The following is a 27,672-nucleotide window of genomic DNA, read 5'->3' on the forward strand; positions in this document are numbered from 1 at the left end:
ACAGAACATGCGTTGGAGGTAAATAAGTATGAGTGTGTATGACTGCTAATAATATTAACATCTGAACCAATGAGAAGACTATATTTAATAACAAGTTTTCACCTTCTTTGCTGAAAATACTTGTAGAAATTTCATTACCGCTTTTTGCGCGAATTCTATTCCAGTAAAATGAGGACGTATGTTACTTACAAAGAGAAACCAAAAAAAAACGGAATGCATATCTATGTAAGTATATACTTTTTTGGCTAAAAACAAATCTTCGAAAAAAAATGTCTATTTATAAGCCGAAGCTTATTCTTACTGGCCCATTTCGTTGGAATTACAATGCATTTGTAGCGAAGCAAATGTTGATTGTGGTGTGTGTAGTAGAGCAAGTTGGGTGTTTCTGCTAACTTTGGAGCAAAAGCTTGTCAGTGCCTTAAGGGAATTGCACTAAGAATTAATACTCATGATACCCAACTACACTGCAAGAATTTCGATGACACTCAGGACAGTTGAAAGGCATTCTGTAAGGAAAATATTGACTAAGTGAACATAAAGATGTCGGAAAATTGTCTCCATTTGATAAATACTGCTATTAATCTTGCACCGAATCGCACGCCTTTTTCCACTTGTTGCTCCGTGTTATCAGCAAAGATTTATGTTACAAAAAATCTGTAGCAGAAATGGCAACTAGAGTGTTATAGCCACTGTTGATGTTATTTTGGAAAAGTGGCTATTTAAAATACACACTAACCTAACACTTCCGGAGAGTTACATCTCCGGCAGTAAATAGTGTGATTCTGTCCCATTCAGCCGCCCTACTTCCCAACGCCCAATTTGAAGCTTACAAAACTTCTACAGACCTTGTCGGTTTTGGGGGCTCCCAGCCTTGATTTGCCTTGTTTAGACAGTGCTGAGAAATAATTGGCCCTTAATAAAAGCACAGTAACTTATTTTGTCCTTCAAATATGCAGGCCCAATCCGTTTTGCGCTAGCCCGTTGCCATGACTGTAATTTAGTATCACAGAGCGAGGACTCTTATTATTGCCTGGCTATCCAAAAAAAATTGGATGCTCGATTTAGTAAATGAGCGATGAGTAAATTTCCAAGCATTCAGCAAAAACAAAAATAATGCCTTTACAATGCTTTGAAAATGAAGTCTGATTATTGAAGCATTATAAAATTTTCTCATGCCCATATTGACGCTTTTTCTATAACACAAGTACTCTGAGTATGTATCAGGCAACTCAGTGAAGCAGTTGGTAGATCACGTTTAAGGCCACATTTAAACCATTTTAGATGGGCTCTGTTAATCGCAACATAAGCCAAATGACGCGTCCTGCTTCGCTAGCCGGGCATATTACCGTTTTGTACATACATGACCCCCCAACTCTTATCTATAATTGCTTTGCACGAATTTAGAAAACCGAACGCTCTTTTTACTCGCGATGTTCGCTATTTATTTTCCAGTTTAGCTTCGGAGTAAGTCAGGTTCGCAAGTATAAAGGGCTACATAACTAGACGAAATGATGTTAGCCCTTTTTGGTCTTTGAGGGACTAACATTAGGTCCCCAGTTATCTGCACATAAACTCAGCTTTTCAGCTATCTTTAAAAATATTCCTGTTCGCACTCGTGCATTGCCCGGAAGCCACAGTACAGCAGAAAAGACATCGCCCTGTGACATGCCTTTGCTTGAGTGTCGACGCACTGCTGAAATCTACCATGCAAAGAAATTTTAAATCTCGAGATCGATATGAGCCTGTGCCACCAGTGCCTCAAAGAAAATGTTTCTGAACGCCCTTTCTATGTTCAAGAAAGCCACCTGCGAGGCTTTTTCTTTCTGCAAGACTTATGGAGTGCCGTCTACGTCAAGCGCTCTTCAGGTCAGCTTGCCAGAAGCCCTTTATTAAATCCATGGAATAATATTGGAGGATCGTTGAATGAAAATGACGATTGAACAACTGGAGAATGGAAATGAGTGTAGCTGAAGTTGCAGGCATATTTGTAAGCTATCAGCGCAACCGTGTGATCACTTCGAACGAGTGTTTGGCGATCCGTAAGAGTGTTTGTTCTGTTTTGCAACCTTGGATGAAACTGGTCTCATTACATTATACTAGAGACCAGAGGACAGCCAAAGCAGTTGATTTTTCTGGGCGAACGGAGCAAAAAATATTTCAATTGGCGAAGAAAAAGCGCGCTTCCACTAATGCAAGGCGCGGAGACATGCGCGTGTAGTCGGTAGGGTTAAATTGCATAAATTAAATTACGGATTGCCCTCTCAAACAGACTTAGCTCCCTGTTTCTAAAACTGAACAAATGGCCAGGTGATAAGGGATTTGTGTCGAATGTAGAGGTTAATACTTAAGAAAACACCTGTATTAAGGGCCTTCATAAAAAATTTCATTTGAAAGGGATAAGAACATTATAAAACGCTGGACTTAATGCATGGGGCTAAAAGCGCCGATGACTATTACTAGAGAGTCAAGAGTTCATTATAAATGTGCACAATAAAAAACTCTCAATATTTTTTCCCGTGTCTCTTTATAGCAACTCACTCACATAGCAATGTATACTTAGTAGGGTGTTCGATTATTTTTATTGTTTTTTTTTTGACCGGTTGGCAAGTTATTCGAAAAATGGAAATTAAAAAAAAAAACGGTTCCTAATTTTTAAATTAAGAAAAAACCAGATAAACCGGTTTGATTTGACATATAATATTTTCTTTATAGTAACAGTTGCTGTTAGTCAGAAATTATGAACAAAATTACAACTGCAAAAACTAGGTATAGCATTAGCTTTGATAGCAAAATAAGTTCGCAGTATTTTGGTTTTCAGTAAAACATAAGAAATTAGTGAAAAAATTCGTACTTAATGGGGTTCACCGAACTTGTCAAGATTCGATCGCTAAAACAACAGTTTCTGAGTTTCACTATGTCAAATTCAGTGGCATTTGTCGTCAAATAACTGAAAACACATTGTCAAATGGGATCAAGAAGCGGTTTATCGATTTATTTGGATCAGGACTGGTCTTTAGTCGGGTACATGCGCTGCTAAATCGGCTATCTGTCTGTTTTTGACCCATAATATCATCGGTAAAGGTAGGGATAAAGGAGATAAAGTTGTGTCAAATTATGTCGCCAAATTTTGGCGTCAAAATATGACATAGTGAAAACCAGTCTTAAGTCAATTCTCACCCCGTGAGCTCCACCATCTATCACAGACGACGACTATGGTTTGTGTGCGGAAAAAATTAAAAAATATAAAAAATTAAAAACTAATTTTTGTTTTTTATATTTTGTCTAATTAGCTAAATGCATGGGCCTTGAAAAGCTGAATTTAATTTCTTTGTGTGCTATAAACTCTTCAAGAAAAAAAGTGGAAATTGGTATATTGTTCATAAAGGATTTTTTGTATAATTTTAATGAATGTTTGATTTATAGGTTCTTACGCTGTGTAAATAATTTTGACAATGTTCTAGGATTTTTATATTACATCTAGATATGGCCTTACACAAAGTATAAAAAAATAGTTTCACCGGTTACCACATTCTTCATGACACTCGAAAAAGTTAAACAAAAGAAAGTTTACGGGACAGCAAAGAGTTAAGAGGCTTACAAAAAATGCTCCAAATTTCTCCAAACGGAGCACTATGTTTCAGTATTATATACACTCTTTACAACTAGATAGAAATAAAATCAGCTGCCTAAAGCTGCCTATTTGACTGTTTCAGGATTTTTATTGTCACTGTCCCTTCAAAAACTTCATGCAATCTATATAAAGTTTACCAAGCACCATTTCCAAACTATTTGACAAGAATCGGTTTTCAGGTGTTTTCGACGATATTAATTACAAGTCCACAGTCAGATTAAAGAAATTCAAGATGGTAAATAGAAAGTGGTGTACAACAAGTGCGCTCGGGTATAAAAATGCATATAGCACTTTTTGTAAACTTTGCATCTGCCATTTTTTCGGCATTTTTTTTCTAAATTCGAATCATATGAAGTTTCATTATACAAATGTTCAGCTTGATTGGGCTAAACGTTTGCGGGATGTTGAATTTTTGCCGCTTTTCGTTGATATGAAACCACTGTGCGACGTGCTCGAGTTGCATCGTGAGGCTCACGATACTTTTTCACAATTTCATTCGTGATATTATTGCAGGTTAAACTGTTCAGTACAATGGGAATAAGATGCCCAACGACACTAACTACCGCTTTGTATGCCCACTCACTTGAGCTCATCCCTCTCTGTACGGCTCAAACCCTTTAGATCTGCTCGTTTCCTGAGCCTGTCGTTAGATGAGAATGAATCCAACATATAGTTGGTTTAGAAAGAGTTTAGGAATCTGCTACAACAGAAAAAAACAGTGCATGTGTTCACGCTTGTCTGGTTATCTGGTTACCTGGGTATTTGGTTATATATTTTAATCAGCTTACAACAATAAACTACACTATAGAATAATTATTTGGTAAAGGTAAAAGTGAACACCCACAGTGAACGACTTTCATTCGGTTTTCTTTTTATATTTAAAATAATTTTGTACAGTGGAAAATTTCCCAGTAGTTAAGTCCAGAAATAAGTTTAATTAAAAAATGTTCTAGTTTCATATTTTAGTAAAATATATTTTTGGAGTGTTAAGGTACTGGTATATAAATAAACTAGGTGAAAACACGGTTAACCCAATTGTAAAAAACCGGCTTACTCGGTATTCGAAAAATTAAGACCTCAAAAAATTAACCACCTAGAAATATAAAAAAAAAAATCCGGTTAAAACCGGTTTAGAAAAACCGAGTCAATCACCCTAATATGTACGTAGTCATCGTTTGTATGCTTGTCTAGCGTTATTACGTTTTTTTTTTGCGAGGAAACAAGTAAAAATACATGGATGCTAGTTGGTAAGTATATGTATGTACATCGTAACGGTATATACTTTAACGTTACTTTATTAGCGACATTGTGCGGTTTGTCGAGAATCGCTATCTGATGGTGTAGCTGTATACTCGTCAATATATGTAGGATGTGTGCTTACATAAATAAGTATTCATGTCTTTAGATGTACAACTAAGTCTAACAACAATAAAAACTTTATAAACTACAACAACAACAAATGTCTATAAAAAGGAAACAAACAACAAATGAGCTATGCAACAACATGCATAACTATGTATAACCAAGTAGCAACGGTTGGCAATAGGTAATCGACAGTCGGTCGACAGCCAACAATCGGCATCCGATAGCAGCTTGACAAGACAATTTACTTTTATTGTATAACAAATGACGGCAGGAGGTAAAATGCTGGCAGGTTACTACATATGCACTGGTGCTGAGAGAGTTTCACTGGAGATGGCGGCGATACTGAGTTGAGAGGGTAGGAGCAAGGGGAAATTTTTATGCAGTTAACGGTTACCAGCAATCTCGCATTTTTTCGCTGCTAGCCAATGAACGAGTGAACTCACTTTTTACCGCTGCTGCTATGCCAAATCGTGCAAGCTCCCGCAGTGAGTGGCAGCACCACCAATTGCGGCGGCCTGCGGAAGACTCCATCACCTTCATGCTGCGAAAGCGGTTGACATTTTATTTATATCTATGCGGGCACGTACATAAATGTACATTAGATACAATTCGTTATTCGTGAGTCCTCTGCCTGTCAATAATTTTCTGTCTTTTCCTTTAATTTTTTTTTTCCTAAATGCTCCATTGTGATTTTTCTTTTAACATTTTGGAATCTCTGCCAAGCCGTGGCAATTTTTTAGTGAAGCATGAAATTATGGAGGCAAAAGGTACAAACCGAAAATAAGCGGTTGATTGTGGCGGAAAAGTGAAAGAATAAGAAGAATAAAAATACGTAGAAGCGGCTGCTCTATGCAATAATCCATGCTTAGGTGCATAAATTGCTGACATAAAAGAGCAACTCAGCTGACCGGCCGGCAATTTACACGTACCACGCTTCCAGCCGCAAGTGCAACGAACTAATGCAACAACAATGCTTGCTATTACAAGCAATGCTAAATTAGAAAGAAAATGCTAAATATATGTACATACGTACCCTGCAGGGAAACCGCGGACTAGTGAATCAAATTTCTAGTTCCGTACTAGGTCTTTATCGCCAAAAAGGAACTAGTCCGATTGGAACTAGATCCCCACCAGTCCAAAATCGGCGAAAAGTGGTACTTTTAAGAAACTAATTTTTCAGTTTTTTATACCCGAGCGCACTTGTGCACAAGGGTATTATAACTTTGTTCACATAACGGTTGTTTGTAACAGGCAAAACGAATCGAGATAGATATAGACAAATGTATACATAAATGATCAGAATGAAAAGAGAAATCGATTAAGCGGTGACTGTCTGTCCGTCCGTCCGTCCGTCCGTCCGTCTGTGCACACGATAACTCGAGTAAAAATTGAGATATCATAACGAAACTTCGTACATGTACTTCTATTGGGCGTGGGACGGATGGTATTGAAAATGGGCGAAATCGGACAATAACCACGCCTACCTCCCATATAACGGTAATTTTCAGAAATACGAAAACTGCGATATTTTAGTAACTACTGAAGATAATTCACTCAAAATTGACATTTAGAATAACTTTTAGACGAGAAATAAGAACATTAAAAATTTTTGAAAAATGGGCGTAGCCACGCCCACTTATAGTTACATGTGTATATTTTGGAAACCGCTGCACCAATTTCTTCCAAACTTGGCACAGTTGTTGACCCTGGTACAGCATACCAAATGGCCGAAAATGTTTAAAATCGGACAATAACCACGCCCACATCCCATATAACGGTAATTTCGAGAAATACGAAATCCTCGATAAATCAGTAAATATTAAAGCTAATTTATTCAAAATTGACGGTTGCAACAATTTTTTATCAGGAAATACGCTTATGATAAAATTTTGGAAAATGGGCGTGGCACCGCCCACTTATGATCACATTTATGTATATCGGTAACAGTTCTAGCAATTTGTACCAAACTCGGTATGATTATTGTGCTTGCCACATAAAAGCAAACCGTTGAAAATTATTGAAATCGGACTAAAATTACGGCCGCTTTTCATATAACGGTAAATTTCAGAAATGCTTGAAATTTCAATATTTCGAAATTTAAGGATGCTAGTTTACTTAATATTTATACACCCGCTTATCATGTAGCGGTAGCTTTCGGAAAGGTGGAAAACATATATTTAATACTTGCGCCGGGTATTTAATGTTCGGCTCCGCCCGAACTTAGACTTTCTTACTTGTTTCACTACAAATCTATATCTAAAGTGACGAATTTAGAATTGGTTCGGAACTATAGAAAAAGGGATGCAGAACGAACTAGATCCTATCTGTCGAATTTAGAACTATTTCGGAACTATCGAATAAGGGATGCAGCGGGGGGCTTATTTACTTTACATAGATATGTGTTCGGCGGCTTTTTCGTTCAAATACGCTTCTATTCTGTGCTTCGCAGATGCTATTTCATAGTTTGGTAATACAAATCAAAGCTTTGTGTTAACATATTAACATCTTGGGACCGTCTGGAATCTAACGAATAACAGCGAGCACCTCTGCAAAGTCAGCTACAGCCAAAGGTATGTAAACGTACATTTCTTACAATCATTCAAACAAATTTAATTTCAAATTGAAAAAAACGTTTCTTTGATAATAATGTAAAATCGCACACGACAGAACTGAAAGGTTGAAAAATCATGATACATTTTTCTTTCGTCTGTCGATTTTAGAACTGGTTCGGAACTATAGAATTTAGGACTAGTTCGGAACTATCGAAAAAGGGATGCAGCGGGGGGCAATTGACACTTCCTAGGACATCGCCATGTTAAATTCGCCAGTTGCTTGCATGCAAAAGAGATTTATAGCGAACCAGTACTGGGTCTAAATGTACTAGAAGCGCCCCAGTTCAGAACTAGAGATTTTCCCCACAGGGTATGTAACATACATCTGCCTGTGTGTATGTAAGTACATATGTATGTATGCATTAGTCACACAGCTGAAGTTCGGCTCAACTTTAGCCAATTCAAAGTGCATTTGTACTCTTGCTATTTTTTAAATGCCAAATGTTTGTGTTGCTGCAATGGCCTTTAGCAAGCACAAAGCGATGAGTGGTGTTGCGGTTGCGGTTGCGGTTGCGCTTGGATTTTGAGTGCAAGTTATTGGGCTTTTGTCGGTTGCTTATAGCAATATTGTAGTTGGTGTGTATTAGGGATGCCAATCCCGGGATTCCGGTGTTTTTGGGGTCCCGAAAATCCCGGGATTTGCATGCATTAATGCTGGTATCAAGAAAATTTTGAAATCTAGAATTGATAGTAAGAACTTGTTTATGAATTTTGAACTTTGATTTTTGTAAAATGCCGTATTGACTGCAATTAACAAAAAGCTTGAAACTGTACGTTTAAATTGCAGCCTGAGACCTTTTTGAAGAAGATTTTAATTAATGTACTTGTTTAAGCGACTTATGTATTTCCCGCATAAACTATTTAAGTGCAACGAACACACACACGCACTTGTGTTTAAAAGTAATTCGCTCGTTCTTAATTGGGTATGCATATTTTATGCAATTCTCAAATATATCTTCGCTGAACTTAGTGAAGTGATAAGTCGCTGGCATTTTCAGCCATGTTCAACGCTAATCCAGCTTGACTATCACACGGTGCTTTAAGCATCGCTCCCACTCCACTCCCGGAGTAATTTTTGAGATGGTAGTAAGCTACGGTTTACAAGCCACACAGGGGCTCTGCACTAAAGCATGTCTGAATAAATCCTAGCGCATTGTACAGCAGCCTACGGCAGCTAGAGCATGACTCCTCCAATGGAGCCCCCAATTAATAAATGGTAAAAGGATCACATCTTGCGCTACCGCTTCATCGGCCTGCCCGCATATCTCACTCTCTTTCTCTCTCTCGCATATCAGGCAATTGAAGTTCGTGGTTGACTTGGTGTGCATCTATAAACCAATTGGGCTCATATAAACTCACAACAAAAGTAATTCCTAGCTCCTCTACTCCTCTAACTAGATCGAAACTCTAAATCTGGCCTCCCGCTCTCGCTCAGCTAAAGAGCACTCGAAGCGTCGCTTTGTGAAACGAAACAGAGAGTTTTAAGAACAAGTTACATAATTTCTTAAATCAATCTACTCAAATCGAAAAAGTTATAATTTATCTGACGTGCTGGTAAGAGAAGTTAAATTATTTTGTACTGGAGGAGATAGGGATCATTAACTTCAAATGGATTTTAACAGTTGGGCCTTAAAGTGTTGAGGTCGAAAAATGTTTTTCATCAGCAGGTTTTGTATATAACAAGTTCAGGTCAAGATTAGAAGACTCCGTTTTAAATACTTGGCTGCTAGTACGTAGTACATACTTATTTTAAGTGCAATAATAACAACACCGGCACAAATAAGGGTGTGTGCTTCTAACCAGACCCACCTACCGACATGTATTTCGATCCGGTGAATCCGAATCTGAGGTCCGTTTGACTCGTTCATCCTAAAAATTTCGAGTGAATTGCGAAAAAATTTCAAACAAATCGCCATTTCTGCATTGAGTAGAACAATTATGACTAGAGAATTTTATATATATATATATAACTTTGTTCGCATAACGGTTGTTTGAAACAGCCTAAATGAATCGAGATAGATATAGAAAAATGTATACGTAAAGAATCAGAATGAAAAGAGCAGTTGATTAAGCCATGTCTGTCTGTCCGTCCGTCCGTCCATCTGTCCATGTACACGATAACTCGAGCAAAAATTTAGATATCTCAACGAAAAGTTGGTATATGGGTTGCTCTTTATCCAAGGTAGGTTGCTATTGAAAATGGTCGAAATCGCACTTTAACCACGCCCCCTTCTCATATAACGATATTTTCCAAAAATGCAAAAATTATGATATTTCAGTCATCTAAGAAATTTGTTGAAAATCTTTGCGATCGGACAATAGCCACGCCCACCCCCCATAACGGTAATTAACAGACACACGAAAACTGCGATAAATCAGTAACTACTGAAGGTAATTGACTCAAAATCGGTGATTGCAATGACCACTGAGCAGAAAATGAGATTATTATAAATTTTTGGAGCCACGCCGCCCACTTATGACCAAAAATTTGTATCTCGGTAACCGATTTATCAATTTCTACCAAACTCAGTGCATTTATTAACCTCGGTACGAAAAAACAATTCGTTGAAAATTATTCAAATCGGACTGAAATTGCACCGGCATTCCGTATAACGGTAATTTTCAGATATATGAAAACTCCGATATTTCAATAACTGAGGACGTTCATTTACCCCAAGTTAATACTTACAACAATTTCTTAACAATAAAAAAGGCTGTTATAGACGTTTAGGTTGTTTAAAGAAAGTTGGAACGACTATAGTTGATACCTGCGCCGGGTATATAAAATTCGCTTTCGCCTGAACTTATACTTCTTTACTTGTTTTTGTATATTTTTGTATTTTTTTTTTTTAATCATTACTTTCAAAAATACCTGGTACATTGTTATTTCTGATGTATGCGTTCCTCAATCACATGGTTTTTTAAATACAATTTAAAAAATGTATTTCTTATAGATTTGTCTAATTTAATAAATATGTAAGTTTTGCAATCAGTTTATCGTAAATTTTAAATGGTTTTATTTCATGGTATATTTAAATGCTTTCAGATATTTAATTTTTACTTATATTCATAAAAGTTATGACTCAATGTGAATCCCGGGAATACTGAAAAAATATCCCGAAATCCCGGGATCACAATTTTCCTCATATTTTGGCATCCCTAGTGTGTACTAGAGGTTTACGCCGACAGGCTTTGCGGCGGCGGCGTGGTCAACTTCAAAAATAATCGGCGGCGGCGGCGACGCCGGCGCGTCTGTAAAGGCCGGCGCTACTGCCCATAAGAGCCATGAGGCTACTAATCTTATCATGTCATCTCGTCAGCGTTAGGCATACGCCTTGTCAATTCAGATTATAATTCTACTTATTTCCTTATTAAATTAGTTTTAAATTTAAATATTGTTACTTCCTACTTGAATTAAAATTTTGAGTGCTTGGCGCTGATGGATAGGCGAACCGAAGAGGGTCTAACGCAAAGAAAGTTACTTGTGCAAATTGGGGCAACAACATCTCAAGTGACAGTTAATGCATGGTCGGGCATACCACAGGTCACGCATTGTGGACCACTGTTGCTTATTCTATTTATAAACGACTTGCCTAACTGTTTTAATTTTGCAAACTGCCTGATGTTTGCAGATGATGTTAAACTTTTTTCAGTTGTGCGTGATCTCTCAGATTGTAATCGTCTTTAGCTCGATCTAGATGAATTTCAGCAGTGGTGTACATTAAACTGTTTGAACCTAAATATAGGTAGATGTTGCGTAGTTACGTTCTCGAGGCAGTCTAGTAGTGATATACCTTTTGACTATAAATTAGATGGTTGCGTTATAAAGCGGAGCACTGAAATAAAAGATTTGGGCATTATTTTTGACTCCAAACTCGCGTTTACAAAACACGTTGACTATATTGTATCTAAATCGTTCTCAATGATAGGCTTTATTAGGCGAAATACTCAAGAGTTCGGAGATCCAGTAACTTTAAAATCCTTTAGTAAGAAGCCGTCTGGAATACTGTTCTATAATATGGAGTCCATATTATGAAGTGGACTCGATCAAAATAGAAAGAGTTCAAAAGATTTTCACCAAATTCGCTATTTGCAAGTTGCCCTGGCCAGGTTATGTTCCTCCCTATATTGGCAGACAGAAATTGCTGGGTCTCCAGTCTTTGAAGGAAAGAAGAGATTACTTCTTCATTACATTTATTTATAAAATAATCAATGGGCACACAAACGCTTATTTAACAGATTTGCTCATATTATATAATCCCCCGCGTAATTTAAGAAACAAAAAACTATTGGTTGATGCTCTGCATACCACGAATTATGCCAAAAATGAAGCAATTGCTATATCATTGAATTGTGCAGTACATATTCTAGTGTTATCGATTTTAACTTAAGTATTGATAGATTTAAGAATAATTTGTTTACAATATTCACCTAGAGTCTTCACTAGTCTGTAAGAAACTAGTTCTGTAGACTGAAATTAAAAAATAAATAAAGAAATATACTACATACATACATGGTTCTCTATGTTCTCTATAGATCCGTATGTACTATTTAAATTTAAAGAAATAAAAAAAAAATTTTAAGTTAAGTTATTGGAGTAATTTATTTCGCTATTAATAAATTTCTGAAATAATGTTATCTACCGTTATGTTAAATTAAGGGGTTCTTACGATTTTTTGCGGGTTATAGATTGAAAACTAGGGTGGTCTACTATTTTTTATCCATCAACTCCCAGCAGAACAGGCCTGGTTAAAATTTCCACTAAAATTTTAAGTGCCAAATTTTCCGAGGGTAAACAAAAGTAATGAAAAATACTACTAATTTCCATCAAGAAGGGGGAACTTTAACCCTGTGTAGAAAACATTGCGATGCGATGGAGCAAAACCTTTTTGGGGTTTGCCCACCACTTGTGAATGCTAACATAGTTTTCACACAGCCACATAGAACTTGTATACGTCTGTGGGACCCCAGAATAAAATAACTTACTTATTTAAAATCTGTTTAAAAAATATTCAACTCTTTATTAAAGAAAAAATACACAAGAAGATCAATTTGTTTTTGCTTTATCTCCAATAATCGAGGAGTTAGATGCAATAAGGGCACTTCTGTTAAAACTGCTTTCTGAGATATTATCGTTAAAGTCTTTTGGTGTGTGACAACTTTCTTGTTGTTGTAGTAATCTGTAAAAAAGGAATATTGTTGTGGTATTGAAAAAAATTGTTATATATTCTGTAGTAGTAGTTCCTTCAAGCGATGCGTTTCATGAAAACTTTGTACAAAATTCCTTAGGCGCCGAACGCCGCCGCCGCCGCCGCCCCGCCGATATTTTCGTAACTCGGCGGCGGCGCGTGAGTAATGACAAAAAACGGCGGCGGCGGCGGCGTGGCTCGGCGGCGTATACCTCTAGTGTGTACGTATGTATTGGTTGTATGGTTGCTATCTGCCTTCACCGCCGCTTTAGCATGGCGCGTACGCTGGACTCTTGGTCGATTTGTTAAATTTCGTGAAAGGTCGTTTGTGAATGTTGCCGCCAGTTTCGGCGCCGTCTGCATTGTTCCTACAATTGTTGTTACAATTTTGTTGCCAGCGTACTGTTTATTTGCTGTTGCTTAACCTCTTAGCGGTCACCTGTGGCAATTTCAGTCAGTGTTTCTTATATTTGTACATACATATATATGTACCTACATAAATATATAAAAATTTACATACATATGTATGTACATAAATATGTATATACGTTGAAATGAGCATGCTAGCTACACGTTTGCGCTTCTCAGGTGTTGGCATTTATCTGTGACTCCAATCTTTCTCTTTTGCAATTTTCTCATCTCTTTCAGTGGGTGTAATTTTGCTTTGCCTATTTTTCACGCCAATCCCATTTCACATTTACTAGTTGTCGTGGTTTCAGATAATTATGTTCGGTTATGTTTGTGATTTTCCCACCAGCGTGAAATAATTATTTTTCTTAACTCGCATACATACCCTGCGAGAACATCAGTGACATGATTTTATTAAGATAGTTGAGAACTAGTTGCGCGCAACTATATATTTTACAGCGATGTAACTTTTAACAATTTATTCGATATACATACATATTTATTCATGACATAACAGCGGACGTCCAATATGACGGATCTTTTGTTGTTCGCCTAACTCATAATAGTGTAAAATTCATTAAATCGAGTGATTTTTTACCTGTAATACCCCCATATTTTCAGTTAAATAACTAAATTCATTCCGTTAAAAAATATATATATTGGCCCGTAGTTATGGTCAAAATAGAAAAGACTTAAAGGAAAAAGCAGGTTTTTTACAGATATCCTATTGAAAGTTATGTCAAAAAGCTGCTTTTAACTTTGGAGTTTATTTTGACTTTAACTACGGGTCATTGTCTTTAATTCAACGACAACCAAATTCAAATATTTTATGCAAATATTTATTAAAAAAAAAAACTTCAATTTCGCGTCTGCTTTTTAAAAGTTTCCAAGCTCCACTGCGATTTTTAACAAATCCCTTAATACCAATAGCAACTTGATGTTAAAACAAACTGCAAAAACTACCGAAAAATTGATAAAAAAAAACATCTCCTGCGGTCATCAATTACTTTAGATCTAACAGAGGTAGAAGAGAATGCGGGAATAGACTATCTGAGAAGATATTCACGGGTGCATTCTGTTTAATGAATCTTACTGCCTTCTTAATTGCAAATATTTTGGCATGAAAAACCCGTGTATGGTCATGGGCGTATAAAGGTAGGAGAAGGCGGCTCGGGGGCTACATATCGCCTGCTGAGTGGAAGACCTATTCGACCTATATTGGCAGCCGGTTCGAAAACGCCCTATCTCAGAAAACTTTTCAAAAGCGCCATATTTCAGAATTTGGTTGAAAAACGCCCTACCTTGGAGTTTGGTGGAGGAACGTCCTATTCCAGAATTTGGTTCAAAAACGCCCTATCTCAACTGAAAATACATATTTTGAAAATATGTTGAGTAAGGGCGTCTTTGAATCGGGCGTTTTTGAATCAAAGTCTGAGATAGGCCGTTCTTGAAAAATGTTTGAAGTGTCTGCTGAGATAGGTCGATATTCCACTCAGCAGTCGATATATGCGTCAAACACTGGAACGGAGGCCTAATCTGTCCGTCTAGTAATTGATGTAGATGAAGTTATTGAATTCGTAGAAGAGACCTAGCCTCTCCGCTCGACCTCCGACAACCATAAAATTGCCAAGTTTAAACCAGGCCTAGTCATCAAATTCTAAAACCGAAGATGTAATGGAGACTGCGCGCTAACCAGCTATCGAGACCAGACGGCTCCCACAACGGTCAGCTGCGAACCATACAGCGTGGTTCAAGGCAAACTTGCCTTGTAACTTTAAGTCACACTTTTACATTCATAAATTTACCCCGGAATGTCAATATCCATTCAACGACCTCGTATGAACAACAAGGAACTTAATTTAAACTTCTGTATATTTGTTAGGTTCAGTCAGCAATTTAAAAAAATAGTTTGGAACCGCTAGATGGCGCTGGGGTGAAGAAATTTAAAAAAAATTGTAGTACGATTTGGTCTGTATTCAGAGTACGTATTGCTTTCGTGATCAAAATCGCCGTTTAAGCCAATCGAACTGGTTAAGAACGTACACTAACTCTGCAAATAGGGCGATACTGATAGGTGTGTATAGCAACTTCTCCAGTAAAAAATTTGCAGCGACAGCGTTAACGCAAAATAGAGTGTAAAAGTGAGAAGAAGAGAAAACTAGCACCCAAAGTTTTTGGATACAAAACTAGTAAAAATTTGCAAGTGAACAGTTGTTGCACTGCTTTGACATTCTGCTGTAAACATTTTAGTTTTTATAAATTAGTTTTAAACTCTTTGCTTAACATAGGACAGTACATCATTAATATTTTGATTTCCACTCATTTTACTTTTGTTTATGTTTAACCAATTCAACAAATGGCAGGTGTTGACATTTATTCTTGGTCTTCTGTTAGCTAATTTCTGCTAGTAAAAATTTCACTAGCAAAAATTTGCAGCTCTCCCGTGTTATAAAGCTCTCGATTCAGTGCTCTCTTGCAGATTTATTGGCTTGTTAGTATACACACCTAATATTGTACGAATGACCAACTCGGCAAAACCTTTGAACGTGTTCTGAATTGACTTAGTTTTGGGCACTTCGAAGCAGTAATTTTTTTTTTTTATGAGAACAAAGTGTTATTGAACTTTATACCACCATTTGTTTTTAGAGAAAACGTCTAGACGGTAGTAGTTATACATAGCAAATTTTTCGGATTAAAGCTTAGATTTTTTAGTATTTTAATTTTCATTTTACAGCGCTAAATTACCACACAAGCGGTTTGACAAACCTACACTTTTAATTTCGCCATACACCATGCAAGCATGACTCGTCCAAACAGATTCTGTTTAGCTCTCTTCCGGCTCACAATGTAAAAAGTTTGGTATTCTTTCAGCTTTATCTCTCCTACGACCTCTCTCGTTGAAAATCTTGTAAAAATTGAGGCAATTCTGCCATCCATCACACAAATGGCGGCCAGAAAATCTAAACATTTTGGTTCGGTTTTTCAAAACATCAAACCGCCCCATGCACTACACAAGTACGTGCATCTAGAAATACAAATAATCGCTTACCACGTCTACCAAAATATCTGATGAAAACAAATTACGGCTTACTAAAAAAACACCTGTGCAAATCCGTTCACGGTTAAAATTTTCCTACGGTTCACAAAGCGGTATACGTTATTTAGATAAGTATGTACACATATGCAATATAGATTAATACATATGTACGTTTATATAGTAGACAAATTTTCACGTTTTGTGGGAAGCAGTGAAATTAATTATGTCTGCATGCTAAGGTTTTGCACCATTTTACATCTTTGAGGTGACTTGTGAGAAGAGTTTTTTACGTCAATAGAATATCAAAAATTTGTCATACTAAAAGTTTATTTACTTTTGGAACATTATATTAAAATGCGATTAGGCTTTAACTAGTTATAGTGATCATATCAGCATTTTTTATGCATTTAATTTTTAATAAATAATTGCTTTTATAATGCCGCCGCTGTCGTGTAGTGGTAAGCAGTGCGCGCTTTCACTCATCAGCACCAAGGTTCAAGCCCTGGTCAAAGAAACATCGCAAAAAATATAGAAAAAGGTTTTTTCTTAACAGGGGTCATCCCTCGGGAGGCAATGGCGAACCTCCAAGTGTATTTCTGCCATGAAAAAGAGCTTCTCATAAAAATACAATCGCCGTTCGGAGTCGGCGTAAAACTGTAGGTCCCTCCGCTTTGTGTGACTACATCAAGGCGCACGCCACAAGTCGGAGGAGAAGCTCGGCCAAACACTAACATATGTGTAAGCGCCAATCTATTATTATTACTAATTATTTATTACTAATTGCTTTTATAATAGTTTCAAGTAGTTAAATTGTTAATTATCTCTCTTTGTAAGTAATCAAACCTTGAATTTTTGATTTTTATTAAAAACAATATATATTTATATATTTTTAGTATAAGCTCCAAGTGGGAAGATGACAAGAAGCTGCTTTTACCAATAACCAAAATCCCTGACTAAAAAATTTCAATAATTTGAAAGTGGTTATTTTGAATCCCGTTCCCATAACCATTATGGATCCAACCGTGAGGATTGGAATTTCGCCGTTCCTGACTCTTCTATGGGAAATTATAAGTGTAGCCAAAGTCAGTCTCGGTAAGCTAAAAGTCAAGGCCTCTCTGCTCAAAACTAATGCTATCTGATCATAAGCGCATACAAGCGCAGGAATCGAGGAAAATGAACATTAAAACTCTTTTTTTATATTTTTTTTATTACTTTTAAAAGTTGAGCCAATCTTGTTTTTATAGAACTTTTTATTAAACAAGTAACTTTTAAGCAAAAAACACAACCGACTTTAATTCTCGTATACAAATTTAGAAATACCGTTAGTCTTATCACGATCCAAGGATCGGAACTAAACCAAATTTCGGGACGACCCGTGAGGTACCATCTTTCCGAGATAAAAAAGGAATCATTGAAATCGATTCACGTGGTCCAAAGTTATGCGGTAGTATACATAAAAAAAGAAAATTCCGAGGAATTGATAACCTCCCCCTTTTTTGAAGTCGCTTGAAAATGTTTGAGTTCTTTGTTAATTTTATGTAAATACAGGACAATTTATGAAGCTTTAAAAAGTTTATTTATTTATTATATTGTACACAAAAGTGGCATAAATGTACTTTGAATAGTATATTATCTGAAGTGAATTTTCAAATATATTCCTGGGTGCGCCCCTGTATGTGATTTATTTATTTATTTATTACCCAATGAATAAAAAATTCTATCTGACTAGGAAGGCTTAAAACGAACCATCTCCGAACTCGATTAAGGAATTTCACTTCAAAAATTTTATCACAGAATTAGCCTTTATTACGTTAAAATTTGTTCGACTGGAAAGGGTTCTTTCTATATACGCTTCTGTTTATTTTGAGACATTACTTTAGTAAATTCAAGTTTATATATATGCATATATTTGCACATAAACTGTTTGTGGCAGAACATGCTAATGCACTTAGTTGTACAACAAAGTGAACAATGTCTGAATAAACTTCAGAGTAGTTGTCAATGCGCCAGTTGGCACTTGCATTTAAAAGTCGATTTTCTGTCACTCTACCGCCAAGTTAACTAGGACATATAAATGCAAGTACTACCAACATACAGACCATTACGTCAACGAACCAGCAAAGCATGTCGGATGTCCCAAAGGAAAAGTGAATGGAAATGGAAGCAAATTAGTAAAAATTTCATAGGTAAGCGGAATAAAAAATACTTTAACTAAGTAACTATGCTGGGACAAAAAAAAAAGTGTGCTACCCTAGCTGACTGCATAGAATAGTTGTTACCGTTTCTTTCGTTTAATTTGTTTCCTGAAAACAGGGAATTAACTGAGATTCCTTAACTTTGTCACACGCTTGATTAAAATAAGGATAGACATTTTTAATGTAGTGGTGGTTCCACAAACCAATTTAACAATCTGAAAATGAAATACGACAAATGAAAGCTAATAAAATTTTCCATAAACCGTGTATACATCACTTTCCGATAGGACTGATAGTTTCTGAAAAAATAATTAATTTTTATTAAAAAAAATTATAAAAAATTAAACTTTAACAGGAGAAAGATTTAAAAAATAACAGGTTCTGTGTAAAATTTTTGCATTTGTGCTAAATCCTGTTCTGTTACAAAAAAATCAAGTTACTAATGAAGAAAATCTATGCATAAATGAGCACGAAATAATGTTACTCATACGCCATGTACACCTAAGGTGCACGCTTTTATGCTATATTTCATACAAAAAAATCTTTGCGCATTTCCATTTAACCACTTATTACTTCTTTATTTATCCATCAATTTTCTTAATTTAATACTTGACTTTTTTAACAGAACTGGCTTTAGCAAAAGTGCAAAAATTTTACACAGAACTTATTATTTTTTAAATCTTTCTGCTGTTAAAGTTTGATTTTTTTCATATTTTCATAAAAAAAAAACAAAAAATCTGGAACGATTAATTAATTTATCAGAAACTATTAGATCTATCGAAAAGTGATGTATGTCTATGTACAATTTGGTTAGCTTTCGTCCTCCGTATTTCATATTAAGATCGTTAAATTGGTTCGTAAGATATGCGTGATTAGGTGAAGCCACTTTTTGTTTTACGTTGAATAACGATAAATTTAAAATATCTCGAAGACGTATCCATAGAATAAAAATTGAAGTTCATTTTCGGAATCAGCGAGCAATTCTATATAGAAATTGGAAAGTGGCATCCATTGGACATTTTTGCTGTAAACCAGTGTTATTATTAAAAATTTAGGGGCAATTTTCTCATTTTCCAAAAAAAATTTAGTTGAAATCAACCACAAGAAATATATATCGAGCCCTAACCGCCAAAATAACGTAAGCGACATTTTTTTCAAAATTTTCTTTTTGATGCAGAAATGCATCTAGATGCTATAGGAATAATATTTCTGCATAGAAAAAAACAATTTTTTTTAAAATTTCGCTTACGTTATTTTGGGGGTTAAGGCTCGATATATTTACAAAAATGTACTCACATGACAGAGTCCTTTTCGGAGCTTCTATTGGTATGCAGACGTAGAATAGTATTCAGCTCTTTCATCACATCGCTGCCTTTACGCTCCAGCTCCGAAAATAATTCAGTATCTCCTATTTTATGTAGATCCGAACCACTGCGACTCTTTGCAGAACTAGATCTAAGACAAAACAAAACTTAAAATATTTACATACTCACATACATATGTATGTACATGTTTTTTTCGTACCCAATATGGACAAAGCAAACCTTTTTCAAACTTTTTTCGATTCTTTGAGAAATTCTTGATTCTCAAATGGAGATCCAATATTTTTCTCCAAAATTTTTCCTAAGATTTTTCCCAAGATTTGACTGAAAGTTGAATAAAGTTTGAATTCCAAGCTTCAAGTGGAGAATTTAGATTATTTTCTATAAAAAAAAATGTGCCGTTTTGTTGAGAATGGGTTGGTTCTCCAATTGAGGTACACTTGAAAATCAACATTTGACCTTGGAATTTTTATAAGATCTCCACTTGATCTCCAACCCAAATGTTTACTGGGTAACTCCAAATACATATGTACATATGTAAATTTTTCTAATTGCTAAATGTCACCTACCGATCGATTGAGTCCACGCTGCTATGTATATCAAAATCCATCATAAGATCATCGGAACAAATGGATTCACATGGCGAGAGCGTATCGAGCGAATCGGCGCGCTCCATTACTGCCTTTCGCAGCGACAGTGGCGTGCGTAAGCTCAACTCGATCGCTTGTTGGAGAGCACTGCGTGCCTTGGATTGACTTTTCAGCGAACGCATTGAACCGGTATTTTCCATGAGTGTTGGTGTATCCGTCTTATCTTTGTGCGAAGTTAAACTATCGACTAGGTCGTGCGCCTCGCTGTTAAACAGCAATGCCGGTTGATCGGCGATCTCATCGTCAATCAAGTTGCCGCAATCGGAGAGTGATAACGAATGTGAAGCGTGCGTTGGAGTGCCCGGTGAGATGGGACTACCCATCTCCAGTTCAGGTGAAATCTCATCGATGTCCTTCTCTTGCAATTCTTCGTTTATTTTGTGCTTCTTCTGCTTGGTTGCCGCCTCCTCAGATTCTGTGCTGCTCACCAAACTGTCGGTGGGCGAGGTCTCATCATCTAAAAGATAAGTGCTGCCAGCTAAAGCCATTTCGGCAAACTTCGTCTCATTAAGGGTATTGTAAAATGTTTTAGGACGATCAGGTTTATCCATATCTTGATTTTCGGCAATAGTTGTGTTTTCTGCATTACTTCGTAGTACAGCGCGTGTTGTTGTACCAGTTAGGTTGTTCGTCGTTGACACAGGTTCGGGAAACGAAACTGGAAAGTGGTTGGTAGTAATTTAGTATTAAAAAGTGTGAATCAAATATTAATTATTCACATACATAGTGTACTGGCTTGCATTTCAGTTACTATACCGCTTATATCATCGTCGTTTAGATCGACTGACATATGCATAGCTTTCTGCCTCTCATTTTTTTCAGTATTCGTGTCCTTATCTTTTTCTTTGTGGACTTCTTCTTGCAATTTATTGCTATCTTCGCTGCTAATACTGAGGCTGCTGCAATCTTTTACGGCAAGCGCTTCGCCGGCATTGCACCAGGAAAGCATTATGGAGCTGCCTGGTGAGGATGTTTTGCTTGAACAGGTATTAATGTCTTTAAACTGCAAATGCAAAAAATTTATGTTACTAAATTAAGTACACTGCCGTCTGTTTGTTGGCACTTACCCTATTGCCCTTTTCTGATGTTGAGCGATCCAAGTATAGTTTTTCTTCATCTACGCCTTCACTTTCCTCTGAGGAGTTTCGCGTTATGCTACACTGGGCTGGCGCCGTAGTGGGACGGGGTTGTCCTTTATTTAATAGAAATAAAGAATTTAAATGGGTTTTGCAAAATAGTCTCTGAGATACTCGTAATATTAAAATTGTAAATTTCTTGGAAGGATATCGACAAAGAATGGAAACCCTCCCAGAGACCAAAAAGTGCTTACTCTTATGTTGAACATAACGACTGTGGTTACCGGATCTCAAGTGTATATTTTCGCTGTAGTTGGGAATCTACTTACATATTAAATATTTAAATAATGTCTTCGCAGAGTTAATATTAAGTAGTGACTTAAAGCACTGAAAGCCACGACTAAGGTTATGCGAAAATCACATGAGAGCTCCGAAGTGGCACTCACCGTCACAGGAAAGACTCCGGACACGCAATATGATATTATTCCAGATTCGGCTGCTAATTGCGGACCTGCTACTTCGCCAGTTAATTATTAAATGCCTAATTCGTGGCTTTCCACGATCGGTGGCGTTACTATTTTGCTCTCTTGCAGTGTCGACTATTTCAATGTGGTACTAGACAGGAAGCTATGCTGGCAGCCACATAATCAGAAGCGAAAGAATACAGTAAGGCTGCCGCAGTTGCCTTCGCCGTTAGGTTTTTTCGTTTCTCCGGCGTATGCAAAACTCGGCAATATTTGGAAACGTCGACTTCATACCGCAAGTAGCTTATCGCTGGTGATCAAGGCTAGTTTCGATTGGTTCCTGTTCTTCACGCAGAGTTTTAAGGGGGAGTAGAAGCTTCAGAGGTCCAGTATACGGTCGTGGACAGGTCAAAGGTTCTGTTAGAAACTCACTGTTGATCTCAAGCTTATGCTTCGGGCTCTGCGCAGTGTATTTTAAATAGAGGTGGCCGCTATAACGGACAAAGTTGACTGGCTGCGAGCTATTGTAATAACGAGCAGAAGAGTAAATATCTACTCTGACAGCCAAGCGGAAATTAACGGTGTATGATCACTTGGCACAATCGTAACTGGTCGTCCCGATGGATCCATACAGCTAGAAAATTTTTTAAGACACTCTTTCGATGTAAAAGTTAGAAGACCGGCAGCTATATGTTTGAAACAATTTGATTTTAAATATTTTGGCGTATGCTTTTTTACAAATGAATGCAATTTTTAGTTGAGTTCACAAAACGCCAGAAGTTGCAAGTTTTTGCGTTTTCGTACTCGGATCTCTGGTAAATGATGGTACAAATAAGAGGTTAAATCAGGTTCTATCTTTGTGAGAAGCTGCAAGATTGTACCCAAAGAATTTTTGCTGGTCAAATCTGATAAAGTTTTGTACGTGCTTTTTTTTATTGGCATATAATTTAGCTAATCGCCAGTTTTACTAGCTTCCTGCTTAAAAGTTTCGCTCCTAACTGCCGCAACCCCGTTCCGTATGAACATATAAAATTTCTGTTGATAGAGGGAGAGAGAAGCAACGACAACGTCAACGGTTATAAGTTTTCGTTAACACGATGCGATAGGTCGTGTCATCTGACACGGTTTACGTCAGCTTTAAGAGAAGGCGTGAGTGAGTTAGCTACATTGCTAGATGCCGAAACTCTTATCCACTATATAAAGTTTTCAAGACAAAAATACGCGTCTTTCCTGTAGAGTGAACTAGAGACAATGCTTGATGATGGTGACTCTTTCCGAAGGTCAACGTGTCATTGAAAAATAACTAATGGCAGGGGAAAAGCTTTCCGAATTTTAAAAGTCTTAATAAAGTCTCTTAAAAAAATATTAACAAACCATCTTCCTCAGCTCGATAGTTGGAAAATATTCATGACGAATTTGCGAGTCGGGCACAATGCTTTGCTCCCTCGAATTATTTTTTACTTATCTCAAAATGATCACCCTATTTCATGAAGTCGACAGAAAGCGTTTGCGTTAAAATACTCTACAGGACTTTACAGATAGGCTGTAGCGCACTTTAAAGTAACTTTGAAGTAATGTTTTTAATGGCATAGGCATTGGATCTGCCGAGGTTAGACGAGCTTAAAATAGTGATTATGCCATATAGTATCTACGTATTTGGGTGGTTTTCGAAAAATTTTAAGAGTTTATAATTAACTCGCTAATAATTTTCCCCTCAACAAAAGGCTTTTTGAATATTTTTTCAAAAATTTCTAGACACTTTTCACTCACCCACATCGACCTGCTTTGTTTCCTGATTGCCGTTAGCTGCACTCCTCGTGCCGCCAATTCCACCATTTCGCTCATAGCTTTCGCGACTCAGTACAGTATTGGAGCGTACAAGACCACAGAGTGGTAGTGGTACAGTTTGATTCTCACTGGGTAGTTTCGGCAAAGCGAGCGGCTCTACAATCGAACTAGACTCGCTGGACAACGGATCATCCAGATCGCGAACTTCGAATTTGTGACGTCCATTCATGACCATTTGCAAGTTTCGCGGACGACTGCGGCTACGTTTGGGCGAAGCTGTACGACCTTTAATATGGCCAGCGCCGCTCGAAACAGAACTATCCAATGCCATATCCATGCTGGCAATACCTGAATCCGCAGAGATCTCACGACTACCAGAGAAGCCACGGCGCGTATTGTTAGCCATTTGCTTAGCGGTCTTCAGGTCCATCGGATGCCCGCCGGGTGTATGCGTTACACTAGCGGATGCCACTATAGTTAAAGGGTGTTGCGATTGGACTTCTTTGGCGCGTGCTCCCGTCAAAGTGCTAGTCATCGTGGGCGATGGTGTGTAAACGCTACCTGGTGTAGTTGGTGTCGTGGCACCTACACTTATGGCCACTGGAAACTCTGGTTTCGGCAAACTGACTGTGTGGAGTGTAAACTTTGAAAAACTGGCTGGCGGTGCACGCGGTGTGGGGCGAACGCTGCAAGTGAAATATTGAAATTTGAAAGTTAATTGCATATGTATGTACCCAGAGAATTTTAGTGCAATTTGTCAGGCTGCATATATGTATGTATGTACTCACATAACATTTGTGTGCATGCCCGTAGTGATGACGTTTCGCGACTGATGCTGTTGCGGCTGGTACATTGGCTGATGAGTCCAACTGTTGGTTCCGCCACGGCCACTACCATAGCTGCCATATGTGCTGGGCTGTTCGAAGAACTGTCGCCGCTGATATTCGATTGTGCTGTTCTGACTCAAATTGAACGTTATCGATTTGGGTTGTGATATTTTTGGGCGGCCAGCCACATCGGTGGCGCTGCCCGACTCACTAGTCTCATCACCTGAAGTCAATGCCCGGCCAGCATGTGCACTCTTCGAGCGGCGTTTCACTGTAAAAAGTCGACAGCCAAAAATGTGTTAGTGTGTGAAGTAGAGTGTGCGCGAGTAAGTTTTAAATGCAATAGTGCCACAATGCATGGCCTTTATTTCTTTTGCACACTCGATTTTTATTTGGTTGCTTTATATTTGTACTTTTTTGTGACTTTTGAATTGTTTATATTGGCCTTTAGCCTAAATTGAAAGTAACACACTGCACGATTGCGACATTCGCAACACTTGCAGTAGACCTTGCAACACAATCGCAGCACAGCTCAGCAACAGACCTCTAACAACTGATTTACCGGTGCGCTACTCTTGCTATCTACCGCCTGTTCCTCTTGGCCGCCAATTGCTTTTTAATTGAGTTCATGGACTTGTCGCGCCATCACACTTTAGTGAATGGATACATTTTGCTTACCCAGCGCTTGAAAAAGTGAGAGAACGAAAAATTTATCGACTTAGGGCCAATCATAGACAGCGCAAATAAAAACATTTACATAAACAAGTCAAATTAGAAATAGCGAAATTGGATTGCTCTATGACACATCGCTTATGATTTATGCATAGTCAAGAAAGGTAAGACCCGAACTGGAATAAGGATCGTCTGAATAACGTACACATGGGTCTCTCCATTAGAGTGGACTTACTGGAACGATTTTCGAAAACACACGTATTTTCGCACGAGAAATGTGAGATTGCGAATGAATTTTTTTGTAATAGATCCTGTTCGGCATATATGGAATCTTTGTACCAAAGAAAATTACAAAATCGACCGTAATTTTCTAAATTTCGAAATTTCGGACAAAAAAATAAAACTAAATCTTCTCTTTTTCTTCCGTGTCGTCATCATGTCCGCTAGTTGCTGGTTAAAGCTGTATTCCAGCAAAAGTACGGAAACAACATCGCTATCAGAAGTTCCTCTCTTCAATCGTAGTGAGTGGAGGTAATATTTGCTAAATTTTATATGGAAGAAAACCACAACACTTATAAAAAATCAACGGTTATTTTTAGACACTTCAAGCTTGCATATTATTGTATTAAAATGGAGTGGGTTATAGAACTATATATTCAAGAAAATTCTAACGATTCTGAGAATATGTTTAAAATTTGAATGACATTTTTTTATTTTTTTTTTAAGTTTTTTACAAAGTTTTAAACTTTGGTTTGTATGGGTTTTGTTACAGAATGAACTGTATTTCAATTAAGCATTCTTAAAATAATAAATAAACAAGAGTCGCAGCAAAAACACCATTTAAATTGGTGTGCTAATGATATGGCTGATACTGTATTCGTCAGGAACTTAGGGCTATTACTAATTTTTCTAAATTTTTTGGGTGTTAAGCTAAATTTATATCGCTCATTGATCTTCTGTTTTCAGGATCCCCTTTCATTTTACTTTCATTTTTTTTTATTAGATTTAGTTTTTCAATAGATATTTTTAGTTGCAAATTGCAATGGAAAGTCAGCTTTTCGTAAACAGTTTTTTTACGCGAATGAACAACCAAGTAAATACATTTATTATCCGACACTTTTGAATAAATCTAAAATACTTCTTATTTTGAAATTAGAAAAAAGGTATACATCAAAATTTTGCTTTGCTTTTGGAAAATAAATTTTGCATTGGGATGCAATTTTCCCCAGTGTGTCGTCCACATTAAAAAGAGTAGATGTGTCTACCGAAGGTTATGATCGGTAATTAGGCTTGCCAGACCTAAACTTCCGAAAGTGGTACAGATAAGAACCAATTGGGGGACTTGGGGGACAAATAAAACTAAATGCATTCAACAAAAAATTGATTTATTCGCTTATGGAACAGCAAAACCGGTCGAAAAAAAATGCAATATCATTTGAACAAAACAAAGTTATACTGGGTATCAAAACTGAGTGCATGGTGATTTTATTTTAAATATTTACAATGTTTTTCAAGTAAAATGTTTTGTTTTATTTTATAAAAATATTTTTCCTGCCTTAGCCAAAACCATAAAATTGATTTAAACTTTCAAACTTAATACAAACCCTAGAAAAATGCAACAAATTTCCAAAAAAATTTTGGACTTTTTAATCTGAATTCTTGGATATGCAGTTACATGGCTCAAGTTTTACGTGGCTAAAAACTACATAGATATTTGATACTTTTTTGCTGATGGCTTTCTTCCATACAAAGATGATGAAGATGATTTGGAGAAAATTCAAGAGTCCAAATTTTTATGGAAATTTGTTGAATTTTCCTAAAATTTGTATTAAGTTTGCAAGATTGACTAATGTATGCATATGGTTTTGTTTAAAGCACGAAAAGTATTTTTATAAAAAATAACAAAACAATTAACTTGGAAAACATTGTAGATATCTGATAAATACGGCATAAGAACATTTCGCTTGTGAAAGTTGAACAAGACAAACACGCTTTAAGCGAAAAGTGAACGATTTCGGGCAAAAATGGGGGACGTACGTAACCTTCCGTAGCAAGGAGGGACAAAAAGTCAAAAAAGGGGAACTCTACACTAATGTCAAATCATTGAGAAGGAGTTTTCGAGAATTCTCTGCCAAGGAAACAAGGACATAACAGTATCTCCTCGTAACACAAAATGACTCACCCTGTTCTGGGACTCGTATCAAAGTAGGTAACTAAAATCTGAACTTGAGCCCTGCTTACCAAATATCTGCATACATATTAGGGCGGGTTGATTTGTATGGATGAAAATCGTATAGCAAAAACGTAATCTACATTAAATTCTAAGAAAATTCTCTGAAGAAACCATGGGTCTAAAATCAAACCCTAATCCGCGCCTCTCGACTTGAAATTTTTTTTCCTCTTCTTTCGCTAAAATTATTTTCCTTTTTTGAAATA

At 36.9% G+C, this 27,672-nt stretch overlaps 1 protein-coding gene across 8 annotated transcripts in view; it reads right to left on the reverse strand.

Moving 5' to 3' along the window:
- Window positions 1–27,672, reverse strand: part of LOC118746163 — a 114,912-nt gene that overhangs the window by 75,400 nt on the left and 11,840 nt on the right. For all 8 annotated transcript variants that reach the window (XM_036479957.1, XM_036479961.1, XM_036479960.1 and 5 more), the window contains 6 exons: window positions 24,526–24,835; window positions 23,720–24,423; window positions 21,477–21,601; window positions 21,133–21,412; window positions 20,329–21,067; window positions 19,734–19,892 (listed from right to left, as the gene is read on the reverse strand). In XM_036479957.1, the coding sequence (XP_036335850.1) occupies window positions 19,734–19,892; window positions 20,329–21,067; window positions 21,133–21,412; window positions 21,477–21,601; window positions 23,720–24,423; window positions 24,526–24,835 (2,317 nt within the window). The remainder of the gene's footprint in view (window positions 1–19,733; window positions 19,893–20,328; window positions 21,068–21,132; window positions 21,413–21,476; window positions 21,602–23,719; window positions 24,424–24,525; window positions 24,836–27,672) is intronic.

The sequence above is a fragment of the Rhagoletis pomonella genome, unplaced genomic scaffold (assembly GCF_013731165.1).
Source record: "Rhagoletis pomonella isolate Grant_MI unplaced genomic scaffold, Rhpom_1.0 Rhpom_scaffold_00010, whole genome shotgun sequence".
Lineage (NCBI taxonomy): Eukaryota > Metazoa > Arthropoda > Insecta > Diptera > Tephritidae > Rhagoletis > Rhagoletis pomonella.